The following is an 18283-nucleotide window of genomic DNA, read 5'->3' on the forward strand; positions in this document are numbered from 1 at the left end:
TTCTCTAGGGACAGGGAGATTCAGGACTTCAGGTTATTCTCTATTGCACCTGTCTGAACATTCAGCATCTGCATCAGCTTACCCCTAAGTCTTAGGGTAATAGGTTGGGGGGTTCTAAGGTGAGATGTTGTCGAGTCTCAAATTCATGAAGTTCCTTCTGTCTAATGTGTCCTCTTTTATTCCATTCAAGACTAGTTACCCATGCTCCTTCATTCTAGTGCTTAAAACCTATCCGAAGAATGCATCAAGAAACAATAAGGGCTGTGTAGTGAAGTTTTGAAGAGAATCTTTCCACGAAATGAAGTCCTGCTTCCCCACCTGGGACGGCATATGTGTACCATATTTCAGAAGAAAAGCGAACTTGAATTGAAGCAAGTAACTCTTCCACGCAATGATGCAAAAGCCATTCGTGGGGTTTCGATATGACCTTCATGCTGAACTCATATGCCATGCTAAAAGGACACAAAGATCCATGGCCAATATTTATAAATTGGCGTTGAAAAAAAAAAAAAAAAAAAAAAAAAAAAAAAAAAAAAAAAGAAAGAAAAAAGAAAAAAAAAAGGGAAAAAAAGGGAAAGAAAAAGGTAAAAGTATGTATACTCTGGTATCTACAGCCCAACTCTCGCGTGCAGTATCGAATGGCGCAGATGGCGCAAATGCAAAAGAAAATACAAAATAACACCGGAAAATCAAACCCGGACGTCAAGCCCCAATAATTGAAGCCTTTAGTTTCAAACAAAAGAAAAGGGGAAGATAGAAAGGACACCAATTTTCGGAATTTTTTTCATGTTTCTTTTTTTCTCTTTACGAAGCGGCCTGTCCTAGCCGCCGTCCTCTCCTCTCCAACAAGGTCGCATTGTCCAGACTCAGTTCGAAGGGCTGGTTCGCCGATCTAGCCGCATTCTCCCGTGCCGCTGCTGCAACGGCGGCGCTGTGTTGTCCATACCCGCCAGGTTGCTGATAGTGATGATATCTGCGTCCTTGACCCGCACCGGCAGCTGCTTGTCTTGCCTGTGCTGCGGCACTCGGCTGCGATGATCCCAAGTTTGTTGCACGGAGCTTTGATTCCATTCCTGCTACATCGGTAGCATCTGTGCGACGGACCTTGGACGGGAGAGAGGATGTAGCAGCGGCATAGTTGTCGTGGTCGTAATAAAGCATTTCTTCATCATCATCGTCGTCGTATTCATCGTCATGGTCTTCTGTGACGGGATTGAGGTCGCCCCGGTAGGGTCCTGCCATGTTGGCACCACGGTAGCCTTGTTTGAAATTTTTCCGCCGCTTGGCTTCTTCTTCTTGCCTATGGACGGCGTATCCGACATCAAAGACTTCACGAAGGTTTATTGCGCCGGGGGAGCGGAAATCAACCCTTCTGTCGTTAAAAGGTGTCTCGAGAAGTTGATTTTGGATCGCCAGAGGGGTAGCTAGTGGCGGGGCATCCTCCGCTGCGTGCGTCTCCTCGTTTGTTTGACGGATCCATGGGTGGTTTAGGAACTCACGAATTGTGTAGCGTTTTTCGGGATCGACCGTAAGTAAGTGTGACACAAGATCTTGCGCAGACTTTGAGATGTCATCCCACCAGGGGGACAAGAATGTATACTGGCCACGCGCAACCTTCTCGGTCAAGGTCTGGATACTCTCGTCGTAGAACGGAGGAAAACCGCACAGAAGTGTATAGAGAACACATCCCAGGGCCCACATGTCGACGCTCTTAGAATATTTCTCGTCTTTGACAATTTCAGGAGCCGTATAACCGACCGTGCCACATGGTGTCATTGTTTCACTGTCCCAAATGACCTTTGATAGACCAAAATCGGCAACTTTGATCGTGCCAATTCCGCCCGCACCGACTCCTGGGATGAATTCTCCTTCATCCACCTTGTCTTCTTCACCAGGGACGGGAGGCTTGGGATTTTTTGTCGGAACATGAGGGATGGAATAGAATAATAGGTTTTCAGGTTTGATGTCGCTGGGAAATTATCAGTATCACGTCGGGAATACCAAGGACTGGTGTCTGGGGCTTACCGATGGACGACCCCGGACGTTTCATGCAAATATTCTATCGCCTTTGCAACCTGAACGATGACATGACGGCTTAGATTCTCGCTAAAGTAGGTTAAACGAACGATCTGATGGAATAGCTCGCCGCCGGGGCACAATTCAAGGACGATGTAGTAGAATTGTCGAGATTCGGAGAATTCGATCAACTTGACGATATTTGGATGATCTAGCTGGCGCATTATTTGAACTTCTTTGAGGATGTTGGCTCGCTACATGGCAAATAGACTATCAGCTCACGGAACACAGTAAGAGCTGACTTCTTGGCATCTTAAGAGGCAGAATTGGCATTAAAGGACCCAAGAGCCAACCCCAGAAGGATGAGTGGAGGCTCACCTCTACTACGTGAGGCTTCTTTTTGAGGTCCGGATGAAGATGACGATCTCCCTAGAAAAGGATCGCCAAGTTGGCACTCGATAAACCAAATAAACCCCTTTTTTCTGTTTCTTTTTTTCTTTTTTTTGCAGCGATAGGAAGGCAAACATTCTAACAAGCGAATTGGGTATAACTAGGAAAGAAACGAAGAGCAAAGGGTGATTCCCGCAGGTGTTATAGAGGAGTGATGTTTGGGGGCGCGTACCTGTTTGGCGCTCATCTCGAACTTGCGAACCACCTTGATCGCGACCTCGCCGTATTTTCCTGTGCTGTCCCGAGCGCGGTACACATTGCTGAACGCACCGTCGCCCATCTTCTTTAGTAGTATCCAGCGCTCCAGGCCCGGGTAGGAAGGCATTGTAGAGCTGTTCAATTTCTCCTCGGCAACAATCTGTTCGATCTCCTGTTCATGGGCACGAGAGGGTTTCACGGTAGCGGCGGACTCCTGCTGCGACGGCTGCGGGTGTTTCTGGTCGTACTTCGCGGCCGTGTGATCAAGGCCACCGAACCCGGCATATTGTGGCTGCTGTGACTGTGGTTCTCTCTGGCGCTCCACGTGGACGGCGGTGACATTGGTGGTAGGTTCGCCATGAGGGGTACCAGCGCGGGCTTGTTTCCCATGGCGGATGAAATTTTTAAGGCTCTGTATGGTACTCATGGTGGATTTGGCTGCGTGACTCGCATGGATGATGGGAAGAAGAACAGGGAAAATCACAAGGAAGACTCCCCTTCTAGGGATGGAATCTCGGAGACAGGTAAACGGTTGTTGGTGCTAAGAGTTGGAAAGGTGACTAAACGGGGTATGACGACACCCGGGGGGTTGAGAGGGATGGGTGGACCTGGGTCGCTGACTGTTAGTCCTCTCTGTGTTTGGCCCCAAAATTTGGAGCGAGAAGGGTGGGAGGAGTCAACCAACGGTGGGAAAAGGCACAAGAGGGAAAAAAAAAAAAAAAAAAAAAAAAAAAAAAAAGGAAAAGAGAGAAGAAGAAGCTGACTACAGACCAAGCAAGCGTCAAAAGGCCGCGAATCGAAGAAAAGAAGGGTTGTTGACTCGGGCTGTCCTAGAAGCAGCCTTGTCCTTCTGGCGGGCAACAATGAAAGTAGAAAAGTTGTTTTCTTTTTTACACAGTGGATTTTTCCCAGGCAGAGAGGAATCAAGAAAATTTCGGAACCTGACTTTTGATGCACTGCTTGCGGCAAAATTCTATGGAAGATACAAGGGTGGACAGGCGGGCAGCGATGACGATTAGTGATTAGTTTGCTCACCAGCGCCGCTTGAGACAGCCGGCTGTCCGCCCCACCGCCAATAGGGGGCGTCGCTGGGCGCCATTTCCTGGGGCACTCCGCGTCACTCTCCAAGCCGCCGACGAGCCTTCAGTGCCGGATGGCGTCTTTTTTTGTTACTCCTTTCGTTTTTGCCTCCCTTGTCCAACTTGGTTACGCACTGCACACATCGAAACATGTCCTGTTGAAGGAGCTTTCTGCTTGAACTGAACAAGAAACGATCCTCTCTACGCCTTTTGAAGAGGGGGCTCTGGATCACAACACAGCATCATCCAGCAGCTATAATGAAGCGCACATTTCCGGTGTTGTGAAATCCAAACAAAAATTGCCAGCCAAAGGCTTGGGCAAAATCCAATGCCCGAACAGCTTCCTTTCCATGTAAGTATGTCAGCCCCTGCATGTAACTAAGCACAGCCAACCAATAATGGCCCTGTCGTTACCACTCTGTGATCGACAACGAGTCCACTGTAAATGGATCAAAAAAGGATCTCCGAATCGAGGATGCCAATAATAGTAGTGTGTGTGCGGAGTATCCGTACGGAGTTTCTCATTTCCCATCTCGAGTCCGCGGAGAACGACCCGAAGCGCAGCTGTTGTGACGGCGATTCAGGTGACCGCCGATGTCATAGCGCCAAGCCTCATCGCGAAAAAAGCGCGGAACGGTGGGAAAAAAACGCCCGGACGCTGACGGGCGGGTGTCGGCAGCGACATCGGCGGGCATTACCTCGAAGGGGGACGGCGATTCAAGAGACCAGATCCCTCTAGGGCGTTCAGACAAATGGGGGTCTCGGAGCAGCCAGTTTCCGCCACTGGCCTGGGCTTCCTGCTGCTCTCTCCGCCGAATGACCTTTTCCCGGATTCCTCTCGGGCCGCCCCGAAGCAAGGTTACCGGTAACTGCCCGAGACCAGCTTGAATTCAGACTCGCAGTTGCATAGCCACCTGCGGTCCCTTGTGACCCATAACTTCAGGATTGTAGTTGAATGGCCTGAGGTGATCATTTCTGCAAACCTAAGCCATGGTAACTACCCTGTGAGACTGTGGCTGAAAACCTGTGTGGTGCTGGTAGCCACATCGCTATAATTTGAGCCAACCAAAGCGATGGTTACAAAAGTCACGATGGTGGAGTCGACACCCTGCTTGAAAACAGCGGCTTAGGGCGAGACATTGGGTGGTTCCTCATTGAGTCATTCTATTCATAGAGCCGGATGGGTCATGATTTCTCGCTCAGAGCTCGTGGCGTGGTCATGATCGAAGTGTTTCCACCACTCCCATCGAGGCTCGGGAGCGTGACCAAGCGTGAACAAGGGTCGGCGCGAGAAAGCCATCGATACCTCGCCCGTGTCCCAACAATTGGTTTCTGCAGATGTACTTATATTGACTCACGGCCTTCAAAAATATGCCGGGAGAGAGCCGGAGAGGCCGCCTCCCATCCTTGGAGCATAGGAAACTTTCACACGGATCTTCAAATGTAGTATTTACGAAAGTTAGCAAAGATTAGAGAAATCGGGTGCTAAAGGGCTAGGTAAGGCTAGCAAACCATGTGAGTTTCGTTAGAAGCTCTGGTCAGCAGGTAACATTTAAATAGTTGAGGGCGGGAGCAAGAAGGGGGGAAAAGGGAATTCTTGAGCGAATAACTGGCTGATGTGATAACACTGATTGCTCATTCTCGAGCTTTATGTATAAAATTTGCCAGGAGTGATAACCGTTTATTACAACACCATCTATTTAGTTACCCTGTACTAATTCAAAACAAATAAGAATTCCACCCTTTCATCTGACCATCCAGAGGAGGGAGAAGTGCCTCAGAATCAAGTTCCGTAAGACGAACAAATGTTGCAGGTCCGCCTCCTTTGACCTCGACGTCTCAATAGAGATCTAGGTCTGTCCCCAAAGACTCAATCATATAACCCAATAGTGAAAGGAGGTGATGAGAATTCCTCCCAGTCTCTCTGGTTGTTCAGATCACCCTTCCATCTAAGTGCTGTGGCCTTCAAGGTGAATTTCCCTTCGGCTATTGATTTACCATCTGCCAACAGCGCAGAAGGAACAAAAACAAATTCCAACGATCCAGAGGGAATAGGGCCGAACGCAGGGTGTATTGTGCCATTAAACCCTGATATCGGGGTCTCCGGAACAAGGATTCCACTCAGCAAGTCTGCATGAAAGTTCATGGCCACCTTGAATGTTGGAGGATCTGCATCTTCGAGCGACGCGTTTGCACGAGGTAATCGGTATATGTAACCAGGCCCAACTTCTTCCATAGATCGACCGCTCTGCAAGCTAGAGCTGCGCCGGTTCATAAGCGGGCGAACTGTTGAAATAGTAGCCGTGGTTCCAAAATATGGGAAGGAGCGCTCCTCTTCTTCATTTCGCATGAGCATGTAGCCACTGTAGATGGGCAACCGATTGTTGTCAATCTCGGCCGGGGGTGCAAAGTGATCTCAATCTCTGCATTTGAGTTGGGAGGTACAATCACAGTGTCAGGGAGAAATTCAACAGTAGCCTGGGCTGGATCCAAGTTAGGTAATGATCGCTGCAAGTCAAGATTCTCGGAAATGGCGTAGACAGATTGAGTGCCCTCATGTGAAAGAGTGTACTTCTATGGTTTACCAGCTTCATTTCGAATTTTAACTGTCCTCTTTGGTTCGAAACTCGCTGCATCTCTAAATGCCAAAAAGGACGGTTCTAGTGTGGTTTGTGAGCGAACAGCAGCTGCCGCATCCACAAGACCACCCCCTTGTTGAATTATAGGTGCAATAATATCATCCATTGTTTCATTTCCATCATTCAGTTTTAGCCTCTGGGCTGTAGAGCCAAGTAAAGATGCAACTGACTTGGGATCCATCTTGCCTCTGGCTTCCATTAGCAATGCAACAACACCAGCAATATATGGAGTGGCCATTGAAGTGCCAGACATGATTCCATATGCACCTTGTGCTGTTGGTATTGTGGATAGGATTGACCCGCCTGGAGCAGAGATAAAAGGAGCAGGATCCAACTCCAAGGTTGGAGCCCAGGAACTGAAAGAATTCATAGATCCTCCAGACATTGTGTTCTCCGTTTCAGAATAGTGCTGTACTATTTGCTGTGGACGGCTAAAAGTGATCTGGAGCTTCTCACCATCCAATACTTTGGACTTGAAATCGTCGCCTTGAGTCCGATTGACAATGCCAAAGCCAGACACAGAGTCTAGCCCCGAATCAATTATCATGTTATCGGGAAAATGGGCTAGGATATACTCTGCTCCTCTGCTCGCTATTTCATCCAAGGTATCCAGGCAAAATGGAGCCAATACGATCATATTATCCAACCCAGTGGTATTGGATGGCAGGGGCGGGCAATTGAAAAATTGGATTTCCAGGGCCGAAAGAATAATCCCAGGTCCAGAGTGCTTTTGTATCGATGTCGAATGGAACGCTTGACTGATATCCGAAATAGCTTTCGCTTGCATTGTTGATAGAATAATTTCCAAATCAGTGTCAAACCAGAGATCTTCGTCCGCCATGATCCAGGATGTTAGTCCCGGAAAAATGAGGACGGCTGAATGTTAATGAAACTGCCGCTACCGCAGTCAGCAATGGAAAACTTTGGTCTGCTATTGTCGGCGGAGACGATTCCGGGGAAGCTGAGGGCACGAGGCACTCGTGTTGCAACCCAAATCTCTGCTCACGAAATAACTGCGCGTGTGAAAAACAACTAACTTGTCTGAGTACTCCGTCTGGGGGTTCGCAAACGGTTTAAAAAGCTTGGCGGGCGATCCTTTATCAGCTCTGGCTGCAAAGCAATTGCTCAGCGAGTCTGGGAGTCCAGGCTCTCGTGTCAGAACCTTTTAAAGCTGATCGCCGATCCGGAAATTCAGTGTACGGAGTAGTGTGCACCACATAGCTCTGCTGGGATGGCCTAGGATTGGCTTTACAGATAATCCGGCAGGTCTAACTTCAAGGAAATATTACCTAGCTCATTTTTCAGTTGTGCAGTACATAGCAATGAGAGATGTGTTTACGATGCCGGCTTTGATGGGTTGAGCGCTTTTCCCTCTCCATCTTTCAAATATGCTCTCCGTTTCCTTTATCAGATGCGCAAGCGGGGCTCTCTCAATCCATTTTCTAAACGCCACAGCCATTGATCATAACCATGTCAATCCCTCAGTCTCCCGCCTTGAAAGAAATATTGGAGAGCCGGCAGAAGCTTCATCCTCCACCGGACGAGAAATATGACTCTGAGACAAGTCTACGCACTGTCAGATAATCTTCGAAGACCAAATATGCATCGAAATTACCAAGGGGAGTATCATGAAACTGAAGGGAGATAGAGATGATCACCTATTTTTTGCGTATTTCTTTGAAAATGGACATCGCTGCAGGAACACGATAGGGCGCCCTCAACAGGGGCGCCAAGACGGGCACCAGGAACCAACAACGCGGGGGAAGTGAGTTCCCTGAAGCCGCAAGGGATCAGCTCATGGCGTATGTAACTGACGGTTCGTCAGTGAGCAATACGCCTTGTCACAGTAAGCCAGGCTTACTGCTCCATGTGTTCATCCTCTCTGCATTTTGATATTAGCTATCGTCCGACTCTCACGGCATCCTGGACCCTTCTCGACCAAAAGGTCAGGGTAGGTATACTCTTCCCCGTATCTCATCTCTAACACACCATGAAATCTACGAAGGGGTGGAAACAATCAGCCGAATAGATTCGAACCGAAATGGGGTGATCAGCCACCTTTGATGCGTTTATTTCCCCCCAAGGTGAAATTGGAGTCAAACCTCCTAATTTTGGTAGCATCGACTCTAAGAGGCAACGGGCGCGGGCTGAGGAGATCTAGCATGAGTGCATCTTCCACTCTTCCATCGCGCTGATATACCGGGCCATATAGATAACCGGTGTGGGTCATTGTCCCTTCCTTGCCTTTCAGCGACTTGTCAACGCCGTTTCTTTGGTGCTTTTAATTCGGGGTCAAAACAATCGCGGCGTGGGGGGATGCGAATATTCTGGCATCCCCAGACCAAAAGGGCCATGAAGACTTGGCTTTCATCAACTTCCACTCCAGTGCCAAATTCCCTTTAAGCGACAAAATTGTGGCGCTGTAACTGAAACCCTGCAAAACGGGTTTCGAAATGCGGGTCAACAGGGTATCTTCGTCCGAGCACGACCGCCGCCACAGCCAGCAGCTAATGGCCAGGGACGTAATCCTCCATCCGAGAATCAAGCCGGCAAAACATCTCCAACTGGAGACGCCTTCCCAGTTTTAATGAAAGGGGATGGGTTGTCTCAGTTTCATGTGTTGTAAGGGCATTTGCAACTGAATCGTGTGTCCATACTCGGATAAACAGGACAATACTTCGTGGGACTCGCGGCCACTACTATACACCCGAGAAGTGAGGCGCGGCATCCCGAACCGCTACAGCTCGGATTCTTGGAACCATTGGAGTGCAATAGCTCTGTGTTCCAAGCGATATTGACCAGACAAATGTCCCCATAAAGCATGCTGGATCAAGCCAGGTCCTTTTTGAATCGTCCCACAAATTCATTGCAGTGGCAAGGCTGTTAGACATCTAGATTGTCTCTAACCTGGAACAGAAACCGGTGCTCTGTCCGTTGGTAGTGAATGACGTGCAGAGCTGCCATCTTCATACTTCTTCTTCAATGTCAGAGTTTCAGATTCGTGGGGGCGTGCCACCACGTGGACGGAATTGCATGATTTCCAATACGGCTTAGCTCCATTTACGTAACCATATCTGATTGGGTTTGCGTTCGACCAAGAAGCTTAATTAGGTTTAGCTGTGAGTGTTATTAATGGACACAGTGCGTGTAACTAAGATGTAACCGTATCTCCTTTCTAAGTCGTCATCATACCATGATCATCAACTCAAGCTTCAGTCACCCTCCGTCTCCGTCCATTCCTTTTCTTCTCAAGTCTCTCTCGCTCTCGACACGCCCCCCCAAAAAAAAAAAAAAGAAAAGAAAAGAACAATACTTGTAATTTTTCCTTTGGATCCCTTCCGGACATCACACCTTTGTCGTGCAAATCCCGTACATCTGCCCTGTGCCAACCTCCGTCCTCGCACGCCGCTTTTTGAACGCTGCTCGTTGTCTGGAGGGCGAATACCACCCGGAACTCTGAAAGAAGGACACCCCCCCGGTGGAAGCTTCCCTTGAGTTATTTGGCTTTGCTATATCGGGATCGAGGCTGGAAAGGACTCACCTACTCGGCTCTCTCGCTATGGGATGCCGTGTTAGGTATATCCTGAACACACTCTTCGATCGAGTGCTATGTTCATAGTGGTGTGCTCTCGAGATATCGCCACAGCTTTTGAAGCCACGATCTGCCAGTCACGTTTATCGTAATAGGATATGCTCTCGCCAAGATAACAGCAATGGATATATCCCAAAGCGTGTTGCCAACGGTATCTGTTGATAGACCACACCTGAAATCTCACAAGGTGCTTCCGAGAAAGAGGGATGTCACCCACGATGTCGAACTTACTTCATCTAACGATAGTGATGGCCCGCGCGCTGACAGCCCTCTGCTAAATGGATTTATCTTTCCTCAACCCGCACCGACCCTACCCCTAACGCCACCGTCATTGACACTCGAATCGAAAAAGCAGTCGCCGCCAACCTTGCCTATTGACGCTTCGCAACCCCAAACGTCCGATTCCACAAATGCAACACCAACACGCCAAGCAAACATTCTGACCCCAGATATAACACCACCACGGTCTGCACCGGATGGCCGCAAACGACCTGCGCAGTATCGCAATTTCACATCCATGTCCTCCAAAGCCGAGTCCTTCAAAACTGCCCGTGAGGTGTTATCTTCAGATGACGATTTAGAAGCTATAAATGGAGCTGGAATATCTGCTTTGCCACCGCCGAAATCTCTACTACCTCTCCCTCTGGTTTCGTACGATACAGTCGGTAGTCCTGGCCACCACTCTAGCTTGGGCTCTCAAGAGAGTGCGTTACGGACGAAGAAGGAAAATGAATCGGCATGTTCTCGTCGTTTTGATGCCTTTGACAGAGATAGGAAAGAGCATGGACCTGACAAGGCTGATTTACCAAGAGGAAGGGATCAGCGGCAAAACAGAGACATAGTGAATGGTAATAAAACGTCGCCGGGAATGAAATCCTGGGAGGAATCACGTCAAGGACTAGAATCGCAAACTAATCGCGAAAGGCCTCTGCGGGAGCGAGTGAAGGAAGGAAAGGGTGTCCTAACTAGCGCCTCTGTCGAGAAATTTGCAAAGGATATTGGGTGGCAGGTGCCTGAGGACCGTGACAAACATTCTTGCCGCCTTTCAGCAGTATCTGCATCATCGACAATTGAAGCGATTATCATCGATTCACCGCCTCGAAAGAAGCAAACCTTGCGTCATACCGGAAAAGCGGAGTCCTTACGTTCCGTTAGTTCGCCGGCTTCCCATTCGAATCGCGATATGTCACGAGGTTTAGGGCAGGGGCGTCGCCTAGTTCGTAAGAATGCGCGAATAACTGACCAGGACCGCTCTAGCATTATGTCTGACATGTCTCTGGCATTGACCACGGCCTATCCCAAGCCAAAAGAAGCGGAAGAAATCATCCCGGTTGTGGTCATCCCTCAGCGGCGATCGTCCCTAAGATCTTCCACATGTGGCAGCAGGGAGCATTCACGGACTCGGACCATAGTTGAAAATCGTCGGCCAACCACGGCACCTGAGGGTAAAAATTCATCCCATGCATTTTTTGACTTCCCAAGAAGACGACGTACTATGTCTGAATCGTTCCCTCACCCGCGAAAGTCAAGTGATACTGCTCGCCGAGTTATAACTTCCCGGCCTAGGATTCCGGCAAGGCGGTCGTCTCTATCAGCACCCACCAGTAGGACCGCATCTCGAACAACATCGCTTACTTCCGATAACTTGCAGCAGTATCAAATCGCACAAGAGACGCAATCCTTTGCACACCAGAAATCTCAAGAGGGCCAGGAAAATGTCCGAATTTTAGACCCAGTTGCTTTGAAAATTGAACAGTCGGTACCCAAAGACGTTAATACTCAAGATAACACCGAGAACCGTCTTTGCGTTGACAGTCATTATAATGACTCCTTATTACAAACTCCTTCTTTGCCAAAAACACCATTTCAGCACTCAATTCAATCTTTGTCGCCTGGCCCTATAGAAATCTCGGAGGCTCGCGCTATACCTTTCTTTGTCCACAACAACAAATCACTCTTACTAGTTGAACAATACCCGCAGCCCGAGTCTCGCGCGGTACAAAGACTGCAAACTTCGCCTACGGATTTAGAGGTGACTTTAATTGACACACATACGTCTATTATGGAGCCCCAACTTCAAGCAGCTTGCATTAATTCCCCGCTTCGGAACCCGAGACCACCACCGAAGCCTCCAGCACTTAAAGTTATCCCCCCAACACCTCTTGAAATAAGTAAACACCGGCCTAATCATCTGCCATCGAGCAGCACAGAGAGCAGCAACGGACTTGCACGCCGCTGGGAATCCCTGCGTCGCACCTTCAGCACTAAGCAGTACTCCAATACCGGGGAGCTAGGTCAACCTGTTCATAAATTTCGGAACCGCAAAGCCGGGAAGGACATTGATAGCAAGCTCCATCCATTCTGGCGGCCACGGGAATTCTGGGAAGATTTCAAAGATTCGGACACCGATGGCGAATCCGTCCAGCGAATGCCTATATCTCAGAACGTCCGCCAAGCCGGCGATGTATACATTGGAAATTCTCTAGGTATACCGCAAAAGCGGATCTTCCAAGGCCCGCTGACGCTCATACGTCGGGTCTCGAATCGAAGTCGGCTACGAGCACCGGGCCGTAGGAATGACAGCCATACTAGCATTATTAGCACCACTATTCCTCTCTCTGATCGACCTGCCCACGATCGTGTTCTACCATACTTCCTGTCTTTCAGCGAGATGCAAAATTGGATTGCTCGAACTAAGCGTAGAAACGCGCGGGAGCGACTCGAGGCGAAGAGAAATAAACTGCGACAGATGATCAATATGAAGGCGACTGTGGACCCTAGCTCAGTCGAATCTGACTATCCTCAACCAATCAGGTCCGCATTTGATAGCTGAAACTTTGCTGTGCCATTCCCTGTTGGGAGTATCCTCCCTGGTGGATGTGACATTATTATGATTTACGATGTTACGATTACTTACGAGATATGTGCCTTTTGCATTCGTCTTTCCCTTTATGTTCATCATTTTCTCGTTTGAATGTTGAAGTTTCCCCCCTTCCCCCCTTTTCACTTGCGAATTCATGTGCTTTGCTTCGGATTATCAAGGAGATGTAACCCTTTACCCTTTATCCAACACATATGATGTGATTAACGACTTATGTTTGATGAGCTGTGTTTCCGAAGTCATATTGGCATTTCTGTTTCAATGAGTTTTATCGATTTGCATTCCCTTTTTTCTTCTTTGGCAGTCTTTCAGTCTTGATGTGAATTTCAAACGCAGCAGTGTATGGGTCTTTTTGATTCACAGAATAAAGACCTCAGACTAGAAATAGTTTATAACATTCTTTAATCCGAAGCTCCTGACCAGTATATCTCAGAAATTTCGACAATGCTGCGCTCGATTTGATAACAGGCTCAGTCTCGGCGAATCGCAATGTGGCTGATCGACACTTGTGGTAAGATTCTTAGGGTGGATAATGGCTCTCGTCACGAGAGCATGCCAACTACCGTACGACATGTTGAATCCTAGAGTACTGGGCTTCTCTGGATCAGCGAATTGGAATCCTAGATGGCAATTGCAAAGAGCTAAAGGCCATCTGGATATGTTAGTCCTAGCTAATTCCCCCGTGATTGTCTACTCGATCATGTCTTAATGACCCTCTTTTCCACGATCCGGATGGCCCCCTCACAGTTGTCCTGCTGATTCCTCAAAAAAATTCTTGATGGTTGCTCTATCATATGCCTTAGCTGTACGAAGTACGGAGTACCTCCCTACTCCCTTCGTTACACTCCCCAACAATCCTGACTATAAACCCCTTAGAATATCCCTTGTTTCTCCTTTGCAATTCAGGTCATAACCTGTGAGTTTGTGACTACTAGGCAAATTTTGACTCCATGCAAAACTAGGTGTGAACTCGAGGACTTGGGCATTGCTCAAACTATCACATATATATATATATATATTGGCTATGAGTTTTGTACATACATACATACATACATACATAGGTATATAGATAGGAGCCCTCAAAAGCAAATATATATAATGCATATATATAAGGACCTGGAAAGCTATAAAAGACAGTTCATAGTTTGTCGTTATGCTCAAGGCGTTTTCCCCTTTAAAGGTTGGTAAACGCAAGTTCGTAAACAAAGCCAATGACCAGCTTCCCGTGTTGCTCTACGTGGTCGAAGTTGACGTTGCCGATAACATCATTTGTCGTGTGAATGCTAGGGTTGGAGTGTGGCTGATCGGCCTCGAAAATGAATGCTGATGGGTAGCCATTCCTGGTGGCAGACGCGTGGTCGGAGCAGGCATATCCACAGCTGGAGTTGACGAAGGTGATATCAGTGTACTATTTGCAGGTCAGTAAGTTTTAGCCTTATCTTCGGCGGAGAAATGGCGTCTCCAAGCGGAACAGGGATTGTGTGCTGAGAAGGGGGGGCATTTCATCTTACTCCTCTAATGACCAGTCTACAGAACTCGCTCAAACCAGCATCGACGTTGTCAGTGATCACGCCGAAAGCTTCTGGCAATCCAGCACTCTCTCTCCGTCGGGTGAATCCGGTCATATCTTGGTTAAGCATGGCCTTGACAGCACGGCCTTCGGACCTGTATCGTCTGAAAATGTCTTGTGAGCCGAGCAAGCCCGCTTCCTCGCCAGCATACCAGTGGAATTCAATCGTGTTCTGCGCCTCTCCCTGGGCAATTTTCGGCGATGTCAAAAGGGCACGGAGAGCATCAAGGATAGTGATCGAACCGCTTCCATTATCGTCAGCTCCGGGGGCACGGCCATTGGTGGGTGATCTGCTGTTGACGCTGTCCTGATGAGCACCAACCACGATGGTATTCCTGCTCTTTCCAGGAATGGTGACGATAATACTAGGCTGCTGGAAGTTATGCGAGAATTTCCTCACAGTTGCACCGCGTCTCGCTGCTCCTGAGTTCGAGACGATCGCATTGGCCTGTTCGAACAGCCAGTTTGCGGATTGTACTCCGGTTTGCGATCTGTAGTAGCGATTGTGGAAAGAAGAGAACCTCTCGAGGTTCCTCCGCATAGTGTCCTTGGACAAACGGGCTGCCAGAGGTTTTGCTTCTGCCACATATCTCAATTGCGTAGGAAATTGGGCAAGGACTTTCTCGGCGGCAAAGCTAAAGTCCAGGTCCTGTTCGTCTGTAATGTCGAAGAAGTCGATGTGTTTCTTCCAAACAAAACGGGGTGTCAGCTTGGTTGCACTAACGACTTTCTGCATCATAACTAGCTGTACGCACAACGTACGCCAATGCTGCGACGCGCAGGATGTAGTTTATTAAAAAAAAGAATATGCATACCTCTTTCAGTTCGAACTTCTCGGCCTCTGTAACCCAACGGGTCTCTCCAGGAGCGGTTTCAATCAAGAACTTCTCCGTTGCGTCAACCGGCTTGAGTGCCCAAGCTGAAGGGCAGACAATGGCGCTCAGCGCCAGTACAGCTAGAGTCTTCATGTTTAGATAGCAAATTGCTAAGAGGGCCACAGATATTCCACACGGTTCTTGTGACAACAATATTGCAATAAGTGTCACAGAGAGCTCCAGGACCAGAATCAGCAACGGCAAGACGCTGGGGGTTTATATGAGCTTTGGCATTTTAGGCTCTGCGAAGGAGCCATGAAGGGCTCACGCTCCCGCCGCAGTCATACTCAATGACACCCTATGAAATAGAGCCTTGAGACCCGTTGTTATCCGAGAAAATGCTTCTCGTAGGATCACACTAGGAGTACTTCAGGCGGGCCGGATAGGAGTTTCGGCGGCAGAGTCGCATGCCCCGCCCATATCAGGCGGTCAAAAACGGAAGCATGGGCAGTATAACCGAGGGCTGATTCTTCATTTGAAGGCCGAACTACATGCGGGCCCTCCTATATATGTAATTAAGCACCCAGGGGACTCATGTGGATCACTCCCGAAAAGGGTTCTGCTTTCTAGAAAAAGTCTAGGACAAGCCGGATAGACCGCAGCTCCCCGAGGGAGGAAGACTCCTTCATTGAGTCTGTTAACAGGATCACGCCGCTTGAGGTCAGGGGGTTATGCAGGAGGCAATAACGCTGCCTTCGGTAGAGAGTTGGAACACTGGGATGTGAAATGGAGACCGTTCGGCTTCTCTGCGGAAGTGACAGAGGGACCAAGCCGGGCATATGATGACCGGGCAACCCCCGCAATGCACAGTCGTCCCGTACGTCTCTGAGCCGAAGCCATTCGGCGTGGGAGTGAGCCGGTCCAATGCCCATGGGGAGAGATTCTCTTCCCGCCGAGCATGTCTCAGTTTTGATTGATCGAGATTAGATTTGTTTTTTCTGATGATGTAGATGAACCTGAACGTCTGACAGGAATCCCTTGCAGAAATTTTCTCTTGGCCTCTGTGGCGCGGCTTGTCCATATTAAATAACATGAGGATTTGTTTGGATCAGCAGGGCGGAGGGGGATGGTTTGAGGTCAAAGGCCAGCAAGGAAACAATTTCTGGGTGCATTTGATCCCGCCTATCTCCGACGAACGGGACTGCAATGGAACCCAGCTGGAGGGCCTCTCTTGGCTAAGGCCATTCGCACCATGCTTCCCTCAGCACTTTGTTAAATCTTGGTCAGCCGAAATCATCAAGATCTGTCCAAAATTTGTTCAAAAAAAGAGGGGGGATTGCATGTTCCCTCCAATTCTCTTCGATGTCGAGAATGACCTGTCGGTTTCGACGAGAACCCCTCCCGGCAAAGTGGTTTAATTTCCCTTCAAAGATTGCATGTTTTGGAAATCAGACCATACTTGACACTCTAAATAGAAATTTGCACTGTGGTTACATTCGAATGCTTGGTTTCCCCCAAATTCAGAGGCACCAAGACGTCTGGTCAGATATGTACCGTATTAGGGTCATCTACTCCGTATAAGGTTTGGGGTTCCGGGGTAACAGACCAGGGGGAGCTTAACTTATTCCCCTCCATGACCATGTGATAGTGCGATTGGCTTCTCTTAGGGTTACCTTTCGGCAAGAACACAGCATTTGACAAGCTTCCACGCTGATCAGTGGGGATCTTTGCTGCCCAGAGGGAGTGTGCTATTCGTTCTCTTGGGTGGCACAGAAATCAGGGCCCTGCAACGTCAATAAATTGGTGTTCGAGTTTGCGCGCCCGACCATATATTTTACGTCCTCCATGGAGGGAAAGCATTGATAAACCACGGCTGGCGTGCAAACGCCCTTGGAGAAATCATGGCATCGTACGGAGTACGATTTCGGTAATATCATGAATAAGGTGTGTTACAATGGATCCCCGAGGAGGGGGAGAATGCCCTCTCTCAACGGGTAGTTGTCGGCTTTTAAAGCGGCCTGCTTGGGGGGAACACCCCTATTCGGCCGGTCCGTTCTAAGCTGGTCACTATAATCTGGGGAGACTGCTATTTCGCCTTCTGAGTTAACAGATGTCGTCTTTTGACATTCCACCACAGGAAAACATTGAAGCGTAGTTTGAGAAGAAAAGAAAGGATAAAATTAGGATACATACCGGTAAAGATCTCGAGGCCCCTTGTTTCAAACCGAGTTCCTTTACCCGGATCTGCGATCGCATGCCCCTGCCATCCCAGCGCGACTGTCATGACATGAAGATCTCCCGATGATCAGCAAGAAATTCATGGAAAAGACTCCGAAAGTTACGATGGACCCTACATACGTGCAATATGTGTTTGTGGGTTTTGTTCCTGGATTTACACGGTAGGTGTTTGCAACGCTCGAATTCCGCACTCAATATAAAAATGGAACTGCATATCCCTCCAAGTTTCGACGAAAGTTTTCCGTAAAGAGAATCACACTCCGCGATCACACGCTCCTCGTGGGAGCTGCTTCTTTAACCATTCGAAGATCTTTCATTTCCTGCAAAACCTTCTCGCCATCGAGAAACGGCTGGGGTACGCGTGAGGCATCGAACTCAATGACCCGCAACTCGCGATCCTGGTTACGTTTCGCGTTCGACCCGGCGGTTCCGGCGTCGTTGGAGCAGAGTGGCATTTGGAGCTGGATTTCTGCACCTTTAGAGGCGGGGTTCAGGAGGCGGGGTACTTGTTTGGACGGCTTCGGGAGCGGCTGTTTGGCAAGTAGACTGCGGCGGGGGGGGGTCTTTGGAGATTGCAGGGACATAATGGTCGGGCAGACTTAAGATCACTGGGCTTAGTATATGGACGTAAAGCGATGAGCACAAGAGGCAGATTGACCCTCGGTGCTCCGTAACTGCGTGATGCTCCCCCACACACAAAATGCGATCTCCGCCTTTCTCGGCGCCGGGCGGAGACTTTGGGAGGCGAGTCTTGGCATAAATCTCACGTGATGCAAACCGATTAAATAATCAATAAATCACCTGA

At 48.8% G+C, this 18283-nt stretch overlaps 5 protein-coding genes across 5 annotated transcripts; 1 reads left to right on the forward strand and 4 right to left on the reverse strand.

Moving 5' to 3' along the window:
* Positions 1-601: 601 nt before the first annotated feature.
* D8B26_003854 (uncharacterized protein) lies at positions 602-3520 on the reverse strand. Its single transcript, XM_003071681.2, has 4 exons — positions 2639-3520; positions 2395-2445; positions 2026-2270; positions 602-1969 (listed from the first exon to the last, which is right to left on the reverse strand). Exons 1-4 carry the CDS (start codon positions 3089-3091, stop codon positions 805-807), a joined length of 1914 nt encoding a protein of 637 aa, XP_003071727.1. The 5' UTR covers positions 3092-3520; the 3' UTR covers positions 602-804.
* Positions 3521-5613: 2093 nt separating this feature from the next.
* D8B26_003855 (uncharacterized protein) lies at positions 5614-7223 on the reverse strand (the record flags this gene model as incomplete). Its single annotated transcript, XM_066124288.1, has 2 exons — positions 5614-6158; positions 6329-7223. 2 exons carry the CDS (start codon positions 7221-7223, stop codon positions 5614-5616), a joined length of 1440 nt encoding a protein of 479 aa, XP_065980368.1.
* Positions 7224-9621: 2398 nt separating this feature from the next.
* On the forward strand, positions 9622-13228 carry D8B26_003856 (uncharacterized protein). The gene has a single exon (XM_003071679.2). The coding sequence runs from the start codon at positions 10096-10098 to the stop codon at positions 12805-12807; it is 2712 nt and encodes a 903-aa protein (XP_003071725.2). The 5' UTR covers positions 9622-10095; the 3' UTR covers positions 12808-13228.
* A 739-nt stretch (positions 13229-13967) lies between these two features.
* Positions 13968-15579, reverse strand: D8B26_003857 (uncharacterized protein). The gene is made up of 3 exons (XM_066124289.1): positions 15241-15579; positions 14367-15110; positions 13968-14263 (listed from the first exon to the last, which is right to left on the reverse strand). Exons 1-3 carry the CDS (start codon positions 15391-15393, stop codon positions 14030-14032), a joined length of 1131 nt encoding a protein of 376 aa, XP_065980369.1. The 5' UTR covers positions 15394-15579; the 3' UTR covers positions 13968-14029.
* A 1969-nt stretch (positions 15580-17548) lies between these two features.
* D8B26_003858 (uncharacterized protein) lies at positions 17549-18169 on the reverse strand. The gene has a single exon (XM_066124290.1). The coding sequence runs from the start codon at positions 18060-18062 to the stop codon at positions 17745-17747; it is 318 nt and encodes a 105-aa protein (XP_065980370.1). The 5' UTR covers positions 18063-18169; the 3' UTR covers positions 17549-17744.
* Between the last annotated feature and the right edge of the window lie 114 nt (positions 18170-18283).

Source organism: Coccidioides posadasii, chromosome 2, assembly GCF_018416015.2.
Source record: "Coccidioides posadasii str. Silveira chromosome 2, complete sequence".
In the NCBI taxonomy this organism is placed as follows: Eukaryota; Fungi; Ascomycota; class Eurotiomycetes; order Onygenales; family Onygenaceae; genus Coccidioides; species Coccidioides posadasii.

Excerpts from the sequence above, each read along its gene's own strand:
- D8B26_003854 (XM_003071681.2), bottom strand. The coding sequence starts at position 3,091 with ATGAGTACCATACAGAGCCTTAAAAATTTCATCCGCCATGGGAAACAA. Across the intron at positions 2,446-2,638 it reads TCGAGATGAGCGCCAAACAG|GGAGATCGTCATCTTCATCC; the intron begins GTACGCGCCCCC and ends ATCCTTTTCTAG. Across the intron at positions 2,271-2,394 it reads AGAAGCCTCACGTAGTAGAG|CGAGCCAACATCCTCAAAGA; the intron begins GTGAGCCTCCAC and ends TTTGCCATGTAG.
- D8B26_003856 (XM_003071679.2), top strand. The coding sequence starts at position 10,096 with ATGGATATATCCCAAAGCGTGTTGCCAACGGTATCTGTTGATAGACCA.
- D8B26_003857 (XM_066124289.1), bottom strand. The coding sequence starts at position 15,393 with ATGAAGACTCTAGCTGTACTGGCGCTGAGCGCCATTGTCTGCCCTTCA. Across the intron at positions 15,111-15,240 it reads AGAAGTTCGAACTGAAAGAG|AAACACATCGACTTCTTCGA; the intron begins GTATGCATATTC and ends TTTGTTTGGAAG. Across the intron at positions 14,264-14,366 it reads GTAGACTGGTCATTAGAGGA|TACACTGATATCACCTTCGT; the intron begins GTAAGATGAAAT and ends ACCTGCAAATAG.
- D8B26_003858 (XM_066124290.1), bottom strand. The coding sequence starts at position 18,062 with ATGTCCCTGCAATCTCCAAAGACCCCCCCCCGCCGCAGTCTACTTGCC.